Source organism: Ictidomys tridecemlineatus, chromosome 14 (assembly GCF_052094955.1).
Source record: "Ictidomys tridecemlineatus isolate mIctTri1 chromosome 14, mIctTri1.hap1, whole genome shotgun sequence".
NCBI lineage: Eukaryota > Metazoa > Chordata > Mammalia > Rodentia > Sciuridae > Ictidomys > Ictidomys tridecemlineatus.
In genome coordinates, this window is record NC_135490.1 from 35,282,409 (window position 1) to 35,293,472 (window position 11,064).

Below are 11,064 nucleotides of genomic sequence, written 5' to 3' on the forward strand. Positions count from 1 at the left end.
TATTTAGAGACAGAGCCTCACTGAGTTGCTTAGTGCCTTGAAGTTGCTAAGGCTGGCTTTGAACTTACAACCCTCCTGCCTCAGCCTTCCAAGCTGCTAGGATTACAGATGCACACCACAGCGATTGGCTAAATTGGGGGATATTTTAAGAGAGTTTTTTTTTGGGGCTGGGATTGTGGCTCAGTGGTAGAGCACTTGCCTAGCATGTGCCTAGCATGGGTTCAATGCCTGGCACCACATGAAAATAAACAAATAAAATAAAGGTATTGTGTCCATTCATAACTAAACAAAATTTTTAAAAAAGAGAGGCAGTTTTCCACTTAGGATGTCTAGTGCAACAACAAACAACAAATCTGCATAATGTCCTTAGTTGTGATGACAAAGGACCAGCCTTTGTGGTTGACTGAGGAGTGTCTTTCCTCTGCGAGTTCTCAGGTTGCCAAATGAACCTTTTCCAGCAACTTGCGTTCACAGATGTGGATATTGCCAGAGTTGTCACTCCAGATGCTCTAGTGTGTCGGACCATCTGCACCTACCATGCCAACTGCTTCTTCTTCACGTTCCACACCAATGAATGGCATATAGAATCACAGAGGCGAGTACAAAGGGGAGCGGGCCCACTGTTCTTAACGTCACTTTTTGAGTTTTGAAAAAGTTTTGTTCATATCCTGCAAAGCATTAGAGCCTACAGTTTAAGCAGGTGCTTTTCTATCAGGGGAAGATGAATTGAGAGATTAGGGGAATTTTCCATGGACCTTCTCAAATGCACCATTGAAAACGAAACGTCTGGCGTGGGAAAGAAATGAGCAGAGCCTTTCTGATGGGTCTTGGTGTTTTGTATGAGCTGGAGGTCAAAGCTCCTTGCTGGCTGTGTATCTTTGAAGCCTGTAGCCTCTCTTTCTTTTCCATCCTAGAAATTAGAGCCCTGTTTATCCTGATCAAGGTTCTGGACTGACCTCTATACCCTTACATAACCCAGTTTTTTCTTTACACACATGAGGGTAATAGAAGGGTAATTAATTCTGTGATGTATGGGGGGTTTTATTTTTCCAAGTAGAAAGTGGAACTTAATTATGCTTTTTTAAGGGTATCTGTGCCTATTAATTTTCACCACAGGGAAAGGTGGCTTGATTTACATTTAATCTCTATAATTTAGTAGAGTCCCGTGGTCTGACTTACTTTGAAGAGAATTTCTCAAGTGAATAAAATGTGCAGAGCTGTTTTTCTGATGTGAGCTGCTTTTGCACTTGCCTGATGCTTTTAACCCATTTCGGGCCATGGCTCCAGATGTGGAAGTCCTATATAAGCTTAAATAAAGTGTGCAACATGTAACAATATAGTGATTATTTAATGATATTATGATAATATTAATTACTATAATAATACATATCTGGATTATGATTTTCAACCTATTTTAATGCACCTGAGTTAATTTCATTGGAATATTCCGGAATCGAGAATTTGGAGACTTAATGGATTAATGCATCTTTCTTTCTCTCTCCCATTTTTCTTTAAATAGAAATGTTTGTTACCTAAAAACTTCTGCAAGTGGGGAACCAACTTACTCTACTCCTCAGGAAAACACTATATCTGGACATAGCCTTTTGTCCTGCAAAAGAACTCTGCCTGGTAATGGGATTCACTGATCATAGTACATGTGACAAATCATATGACTTTCTAAAATGTAACAATGATGAAACAGTCCTTGAGGCACCAGAAACTTGTGCCTGTGATTTGTTGCTTTTGTGATTTTTTTTTTCCTTTTTACCTCTTTATGTTTATTCTTGGCCTAGAACCATGCCACAGCAAAATTTACTCTGGAGTTGACTTTAGAGGGGAAGAACTGAACATGACCTTTGTGCAAGGAGCAATTGCTTGCCAAAAGATGTGTACAGAGACAGTTCGCTGCCAGTTTTTTACTTACTCTTCACTCCCAGAAGACTGTGAGGAAAAGAAGTAAGGGAACATTTATTTCCTGATTGGCAGGATAAATTCATCCTTTTCTGTGAAGCTTTAATTTTACACTGTTCATTTGATGCAGGTGTAAATGTTCTATGCGATTATCTTCAGATGGTTCCCCAACCAGGATTACACATGGGATCCAAGGGAGCTCTGGTTATTCTTTGAGATTGTGTGAAACAGGAGACAGCTCTGGTGAGTACAGGTCGCTTTGTCATAGAACTGTAAAGGGATGCCCCTGTTATTTTGATAGCTTGATTTTTCTTCTGTAACAGAATTACATATCGCATTTTCCTTGGAAGATGGGGACTCACTCATGTCTAATTCTAACCATTAGCTTCAAAACTTTTCAGTCTGCACAAAAACAAACCCACGCATTGTGGGAGGAACGAATTCTTCTTTGGGAGAGTGGCCCTGGCAGGTCAGCCTACAGTTGTGGCTGCCGAACCTGATCCACCTGTGTGGAGGGTCAATCATTGGAAACCAATGGATCCTGACTGCTGCCCATTGCTTTGATGGGTAAGTCTTGCATATGTCTTATCTTGCCTATTCATTTTGAAAAATGTGCAGTTATTTTTTTCTGTTATCATGTGACTTTATTAATGGAGATTTATTCTGTTTTCTATTTTTTTAAAAAATTTTTATTTAAACCTTTTAACTGATAAATATGAAATTATATCTATTTATGATGTACCACGTTATGTTTCAATGAATGTATGCATTGTGTGATTTTTAAATCAGGTAAACCTTTTGATCTCCTCATTTATTTATTGTTTAAAAGAAAATGTTCGAAAACCTTTCTTCTAATCTTTTGAAATATACATTACATTATCATTTGATAGTGGCCCTCTTGTGCCACAGTATTCAAGAATATCATCCTCCTGTATGTCATGTAGTTCCTGCTGATCAGGTCTACTCTTCCCAGCCCTTGGAAATCACCATCATTCTCAACCTCCATGAAATCGACATATGAAAGTTCCGCATGGGAGTGAGATCATGCATATCTGCCTTTCTGTGCCTACCTTACTTAATATGATAATCTCCAGGTTCCAACATGTTGTCACAGTTGACAGGACACCATCCCTTTTTATGGCTGAATAGGATTCTGTTGTGTGTATGTACCACATTCATCCGCTGGTGGACACCTCCATTGCTTTCATGTCTTGTCTACTGTGAAGAGTGCTTCAGTGAACATGAGCGTTCTTATTAATATTAATATCAATTTCTTTTCCTTTGGATGAACGCCCAGTAGTGGGATTGGTGGATCATAAAATGGTTCTATTTTTAATTTGGTGGGGGGAACCTTCATCCTGTCTTCCATAGTGACTGTATTATCTTACACTCTCACCAATAGTGTGCAAGGTTTCCCTTTTTGACATGTCTTTGCCAGCACTTTATCTTTTATCTTTTCAATAGTAACCATCCTTATTAGAGTTCGATAATATCTCATTGTCAATTTAATTTGTGTCTTCCTCATGATTAGGGATGTCAAAGACATTTTAAAGCAGAAATGACATTGAAAATATTTAGCAATTTTATAGGGTCCTGACCAGGCTGATCCATCATAACAGAGGGTGACTTATTTTCAGGATTTATGCCCCTGGGTGAATAATCACTCCTACCTAAAGAGAAGCTTAAAAAATATTCCAATTGCTGCCTTCTCCACCCACCACTCCCTAAATGTTTTCTTCAAAGATTTTTTTTTTTTAGGCCAATAGAAATTTCACTTTCTACTCTTTGATTCACAAAGATACCAAGTAGTAATAAGTAGAGCAAAATTCTGAAAGTTTATGAATACATATTTCAATGTATATAATTTAATACAGTATTTCTATTTTATCAAGCCAACAATACAATATGGTGGAGTTTTAAAGTTCTAAAATCTAGACTGTCTTAGAAAAGGATCTGAGGTCTGCCGTTTATTATCACCATGACCATGGGCAATTTGTAAATCTTTGAGTTTTATTTTATTTAGAATATGAATAATAACTAATAGCTAATTTGTAATGTTATTGGAAGGATTAAGTGATACACTTAAATGTTTGGCACTGTACTTGGAACATCAAAATTACTCAGAAAATTTAAGCTGTACCAGCTGCATTCAATGAGACGAATAAAAATGGAAAAAGCCTATGGTGAGCAAAAAAGATCCTAAAAGATGCTAAATCACTCTCAAAAAGAAAAAAAGTATTTTTATTTTAGGAAAATTCACCCCTTCTCCTGGCTAAAAGGGCAGGGTCCAGATTGCTAATTATGAGGATTGAGCATACTGCCGTGAAAACAAATCCGTCAACGAACAGCTGGGTAGCACAAGGCTTCTGCACAGGGTGAGCTTCAGTTAGCTCTCTGCAGCACTTGGCCTTGCTAAGGGTAGATGGTTGGCTCAAAAGAAAAAGCTCCAAGACAGGAAACTGTATTCTCCTTTTTGTTGAATGCACTGAAATTTGGGATGAAGAAATTTCCATTCTTGAAGACTTAGTGTTGTGAGTTTTAAGGAGACAATAAACATGGGAACTTTGTGATTTAATTGAAAAAAAAATTGCACCTGACAGCTCCAGTGTTTCTTTTAGTATTTTGTGTGAGTATTTCTTGCACACACTTCATGATGGTAAAATTTTTCAGATCTTTGCACAAAATAGAACTATAAATTTGGATTTCTTTGATATGCATTCATCTTTTGAGCAGTCGATTTAAATGTTCATACTTTTGTAAAAATATAGATTTTAAATACGAAGTCCCCCTAATGTGGCCTATTTTCAATCAATCTGACTCTTTGATAGTTTTGAATCTAATGAAAACAATTGCTTTCAGGTTTGGTGAACTAAGTTTGATTTCCCCACAGCTTCTCAGAATGGGGACAATATTCTTCTACTTTTACTTGCAGTAAACATGATGTAAAAACATAAATGTGCATTTTCAATATTCTAAACTAAACCTTAAGAGATCTACTACTGCTACTGTTGGTGACAAATTGCTAGAGGAGGGATCAGGAAATAAATTCCCCCCCCCCCCCCCGCAAAAAAAAAGGATTCCCTGTCCTCTATTTGTTCGTTCATTTATTTATTTATTTATTTATTGAAAGAGAAAGTAAGAAGGGAAAGGAGCAATATCAAAGGTGAGTCTCTCCCATTCCAACAAAGAATTTGTTTTTCTCTCCTAGGATTTCCTTACCGTATCCTTGGCGCATTTACAGTGGCTTTGTGGAACTGTCCAACATTACAAAAGAAACTTATTTTTCAGAAATAAGAGAGATTATTATTCACCAGAAATATAAAATCACAGATGTTGGTCATGACATTGCCTTAATAAAACTTCTGGCGCCCTTGAATTATACTGGTATGCAGCATATTTAAGGGAAAACTAAATGACTTGTATTGGTTTAAAGTTTCACAGCATTTCTAGTGAGGGGACAGATCTGGAGAGACTATTCTCTAGTTGGTGGAGTTGTGGGGAAGGAGAGTGGTTGTGAAGGTAGGGAAGATCCTATGGCTTGACCTAATATATCTTTCTACTTAAGGGGACAAGAAATGTTAATTCGTTTTTTCATGGAGGGATGCAATTGCAGATACATCGTCTTTGCCATCTGGGAACAGAAGAGTAGCAGAAGTACTATTGCTAAGGCTTAGGATTATTAGGGATATAGGAGGATAAGTGGAACCAGATGTTAATTTCCAGGAATCACTTGGGTAGAGAACAGAATGATGCAGAAGGCAGCTCTGGGAAGACCAGACCATCACCGTTGGCTTTGGAGGTGCTGTGCTCCACAGGAGCTGAATGCCTGCTAACACAACTCATTGTTAATGTCCATTCACAACTATGTGACCTCCAGCAACTTGCTGAGCCTCCTTGTACCTCAAATTTCCTCGTCTATAAAATTAGGACGATGATCTCCTCAATGGTTTATTATAATAATTAAGTAATGAAATGTGGTAAAACACTTCCTGAAACAGTGTAGACACTTTTTGCCACCACTATTAACTAGTCAAGCATACACTGAATAAGACACAAGAACTGCTAAATGCTTTTGATGGTAAATTTGCACTGTGAGTTTTTCATTTGTTCTGGGAAATTTTAATGTCAAAATGACATGGGAAAATTATGCTGATGTTGAGAAATTTTCTTAAATCATGGATCCGAGAAGTTGTGCAGACAGTGGGAGGGTCATTCTCCATATTCTTCCGTGGTAAGAAAATATAGGAAAATATAAGGATGTATTTTTAAAGTCAATATCTATAGCTTTATTTAACTCAACTCTGGTTTTAAAATTTGTTTCAGAATTCCAAAAACCAGTATGCCTACCTTCCAAAAATGATGCAAATACAATTTATACCAACTGTTGGGTAACTGGATGGGGCTTCGATAAAGAAAAAGGTACAGCCTGGCATTCTAAAGTTTGCTCCTGAAGCCAGTCTCATAACACATAAGTGAATCAAATTAGTCAGTTTCTGTCTAAAAATTTTGTCCAAACTTATGATCTTTCTACTCTATTTATTACCAGATGTTTGTTCAGTGATTTTTTTTTTTTTTATTTTTGGTGGGGGGAAGGATACTGGAAATTGAACCCAGGGGCACTTAACCACTGAGCCACATCCCCATTCCTTTTTAACATTATGTTTATCGACAGGGTCTCACTGAGTTACTTAGGGCCTTGCTAAGTTGCTGAGGCTGGCTTTGAACTCGAAATCCCCCTGTCTCAGCCTCCTAAATTGCTGGGATTACAGACATGCACCATTATGCCCAGCTGTTCAGTGATTCTTGAGAAGATACTTTTGCTGCGTCCTGAAAAACTTTATAAGCTAAACTTTTACGCATCTTATTTCATAATAAAGATGATTTGCTTGACTGCACAAAGAGCAGGGCCCCTATAAGGTCCATAAGCCCATTGAAGTGCAACTCATTCTCAGTATCAACAGTGTTCCTGACTCTCCTATTATGTTCTCCCTTGATATTTTGATCAGTAGCACAGGCCAAAATGACAGCCTTTCTTTATAACCAATTCTTAGTATTTTTTTCCATGCATTCTTCCTGCAATCTGGTGATGCCTATGAGCTGCCTCACTAGTCATGTTTAAATAATAAGTCACACACAACTAGAAAGAAAGCCAATTATATTGCAATACAATTATCAAAATACATCAAAAGATGTGATAGTGCTATATGTGCTTTTTAATTGGTGTATTAAATAAAAGCTGTTTTATTTTTTATTTTTTTAAAGAGAGAGAGAATTTTTAATATTTGTTTTTTAATTTTCAGCGGACATAACATCTTTGTTTGTATGTGGTGCTGAGGATTGAACCCAGGTCGCATGCATGCCAGGCGAGCGCGCTAATGCTTGAGCCACATCCCCAGCCCAAAGCTGTTTTAATATTAGCCATAATTGTGCAATAGTGAGGAGCACATATATTTTCAGTTATCTTCCTGAAACACCTAAACCTCTGTCATCCCTGTTGATGACCAAGTTAATGGTGCTGCTGATACTACTGTGTGTGTGGTCTACACTTATAATTGGAGGGCGTGTTAGACTTGGAGATTAGGAAATATAAAGATGTATATTTTTTCTGAGTTTATGCAACATATGATTCTTTTATAGACTCTAGGTGAAGATCCTCTGCTCATAGATACTTGGAGTATTTCGATTGCCCTTGAACTTTTCTAGAAACATAAGATTCTTCCTTTCCAAAAATTAAGTTCCCAATAACACTATAGGAAAAAATATTTGTGTCATTCTTTGCAAAAAGAAAGATAGCTGACTAATCTTGTTCTCTCTTTCTTGAATCATCCCTCTATTCAGCTAATTCAAAATTTTAACATTTTTTTCACTAGAACCTTGAGAGAGGAAGAGTGAAAGTAACTTTAACTACACAAAGAAAACTTCCAATGTATATCCAATGGATTTGGGTAGAAATCAAGTTATTCATAAATAAATTGTACTTCATGGAAAATGTGTTTGTATTCAAAGTACAAAATACTCCTCTGTTGTCAGAGGTTTGGGATTTATTTCACAAATGAAGTATTTTTGTATTATAATCTTGCATATTTAAATATTAAAATATAAGAATGCCCAGATTGGTATTGTAGGCAATAAATGTACAAAAGAATTTCTGAGGGACTTCTGTTGAGGTGAGAGGATGGTAGGTAACATGAAAACAGAGCCCTTGCTCAGCCTGGGTTATGGATTGTAGAAATGAAGGCCAATATAGGGTGCTCTCTGCGTGTTCTCTGTCTCCCTTCTGGACATTTACTGTCTGTATCCAAAAATATGACCCTGATGAGAAATGTACAACCCTTCTTTGCTTTAAGACTTTAATCTTATGAGAAATGTACCACCCTTCTTTGCTTTAAGACTTTAATCTTATTTCCATATTTATTGCATTTCCTCCTCTGAAGTTATATGTATTTATTACTTTGTAGGTAAAATCCAAAATATTCTACAAAAGGCAAATATTCCTTTGGTAACGAATGAAGAATGCCAGAAAAGATACAGAGATTATGTCATAACCAATCAGATGGTCTGTGCTGGCTACGAAGAAGGGGGCAAAGATGCTTGTAAGGTATTGCATTGGGGTGGGAAAATACCAGTTTATGTGAGGTAATTCATTTCAAGGTACTATTTTCCAATAGCACATTTCATGACAGATTTTTGAAAATTTAGAGACAAATGATCTGATGATTTTATAACCCTTTAACAAGTCAAATATACATATAATGTACATCAGATATTATTTCTGACATATATGTCACAATCTTCATATATGTCACAATCTGTACATGTGCATGTTAAACTTAAAGAGAACAACTGTATATACTATAATAATAATACTAAAACATACATAAGAACATTAGATTTCTTTGACTTTGGGATAAGGTTGTAGATAATTTCTAGATTATAGTTAAAAACCTCAAAATGGGTGAGGGAATAAATTAAAAATGCCACCCTGCACTGATTTTTACTACACACAACAGCTAACAAGGAACACAAGAGGGCCTGAGAATTCCAGAAACTGAGTGTGCTGTATGTGCTATGTGAAGTGGGACTTCAGAATTTTAAAGGCAAAGATTTATTTGAATCACCTCCATCGAAACCTTCTACCATTTTATTTTTCTATCCTCTGTGACACAGGGAGACTCCGGTGGTCCCTTAGTCTGCAAACAGGGTGGAATGTGGCAGTTGGTGGGCATCACCAGTTGGGGGGAAGGCTGTGCCCTCAAGGGACAACCTGGCGTCTACACCAAAGTTTCTGAGTACTTGGACTGGATTTTAGAGAAGATGCAGAACAGCGACAAAGGTGCTTTGATGAAGTCATCGGCCTAAGGAGGCTGGACAGTGAAGAGAACCCAGGGTTGTTTGAAGGAGAACCCAGGGTTGTAACTCTAGTTTTACATCCTGGGATCTAGTCAAGTTCTAAGCCTTGGAGTCCTCACCTGAAAAACATGGAGAGGAGTGTCTACCTTGCGTCCTTGTCGTAAGGATCAAAATTAAAACAAACAAACAACAACAAAAACAGGAGGTACAACAGCTGTGGGGACAATGCCTTGCTGAGATTTGCTTTCAGTATTCAGTAACCAGGAGCTCCTAATGGGAGATCACTGAAGAACTCTGCCATTTTGTTGTGAAATCGAACACCAAAAGAGCACAATTAGAGTGTTTCCTTCTGGTTTTGAAACAGAACTGACAATAAGTGACTCTGGATTGAAGCACAGTGCTTGGGATCACCCTGATCTTCCTGCTTCCCCTGGAACTCAATATGTCTCAGAGATATAACTTGTCCATGCCTCACCTGCCGACTCATTAGGACCTAATGCTGCCTTTGTCCTTTGGGTGAAGAGCTAGGAAGCTCAAGTTTTGTTCTGCCCAGTGGATGAAGGAGATATGTGTAACATTCCCTTTGACAATAAAAACATGGTTTCATTTCAGGCCCCTATCTCTGCGACCCCAGCATTGCCACAGGTGTCCAACGTTGATATGCAGATGAGGATTGAAGGGCTGCATTTTCCTGGTTGCAGAGCCTGCAATAGACTCACTGCAGAGCCCTCCTAGAAACCAAGAAATCTGCTTTGCAAAGAACATTAACCCTGGCAATGGATATCAGTGAATATTAGTTTCTGCAATAGTAATTCAAGAAGCATTGTTAGATATATCATGTATCATAGAATACAGACATGTAAAATCATGGTCGTGAGTAGTCATAAGTGACTTTGGAAAGAATGATATAAATCCTTATGCAATGGAAATCCCAGACTTGTTGGCAAGTCCCACAATTGATTGGAGGTACCTTGATTCATTTCAGTTAAGCTGGTTAACATTTACACAGAATCAACCATTTATAAAAGATTATGTAAGCTAGGTAGAAAAATAGAAAAGTGCAGTTTTCTAAAAGTGATTGACTTTTTCTTTTTTCCATACTCAAAGACACATTGACTGGTAGAAAGAGCTAAAGATGGAGAGGCTGAAAGAAAGTCATGAGGTCCAGATTATCCACAGACCATGCAATGGGAAAATGAAGGGTCAAGAATTTATTCCAGAAGCAAAATGGTTTTTGTAAAACCTGGCTAGATTGCATGAATTGATTTTTAAAACATATTATAATTTCAACTTTTACTTTTGATTGCAATAAAGGTATTAGTCTTGTTCTGCGTGGAAGTTGTTTATATTTAAAAGGGAAGAAAATGTTTGCAATAAAATCTTTTATCTCGTTTTTTTTTTTGTATTGATAATTACAAAGGGTTTAAATAGGACTTTGGAGTGTCTACAGGGTAAATGCCTGGGCTTTGGTTGCTCAAGGAATGGCCTTATTTGGGGCAAGGGTTTGATTCCCAGCAGCATGCAACAATAAATAAAGGTCCATTAACAACTAAAAAAAAATATGTTAAAAAATATTAAAAAAAAAACCTTGAGAATTTTAAAATGTGGGACTTTCCTAAGTCATAAATGATCATTTTAAGGTTTCCAATTGAAGTCTCTTGGTACTGGGATGTTCTCTTTGGCTTTCACCATATGTTCATGGTTAACAGAGGAGCCCTTCAGACAGGTATGAGCCTCATGGAACCCAGAAGCATGTAAGAGGCTAAGAAGTGAGAGGTTGGGATGATGTCACCTCACAAGGAA

The 11,064-nt window shown here is 37.3% G+C and overlaps 1 protein-coding gene across 3 annotated transcripts in view; it reads left to right on the plus strand.

The window, feature by feature from the left end:
- Klkb1 (kallikrein B1) overlaps positions 1-10,590 on the plus strand; it is a 30,089-nt gene extending 19,499 nt beyond the window's left edge. For 2 of the 3 annotated variants that reach the window (XM_078031065.1, XM_078031067.1), the window contains 9 exons: positions 436-595; positions 1,520-1,629; positions 1,794-1,956; positions 2,042-2,154; positions 2,313-2,478; positions 5,120-5,295; positions 6,235-6,330; positions 8,370-8,509; positions 9,079-10,590. In XM_078031065.1, the coding sequence (XP_077887191.1) occupies positions 436-595; positions 1,520-1,629; positions 1,794-1,956; positions 2,042-2,154; positions 2,313-2,478; positions 5,120-5,295; positions 6,235-6,330; positions 8,370-8,509; positions 9,079-9,270 (1,316 nt within the window). In that variant the 3' untranslated portion in view covers positions 9,271-10,590. The remainder of the gene's footprint in view (positions 1-435; positions 596-1,519; positions 1,630-1,793; positions 1,957-2,041; positions 2,155-2,312; positions 2,479-5,119; positions 5,296-6,234; positions 6,331-8,369; positions 8,510-9,078) is intronic. The other variant, XM_078031066.1, reaches the window with a different exon arrangement.
- The last annotated feature ends 474 nt before the right edge of the window (positions 10,591-11,064 follow it).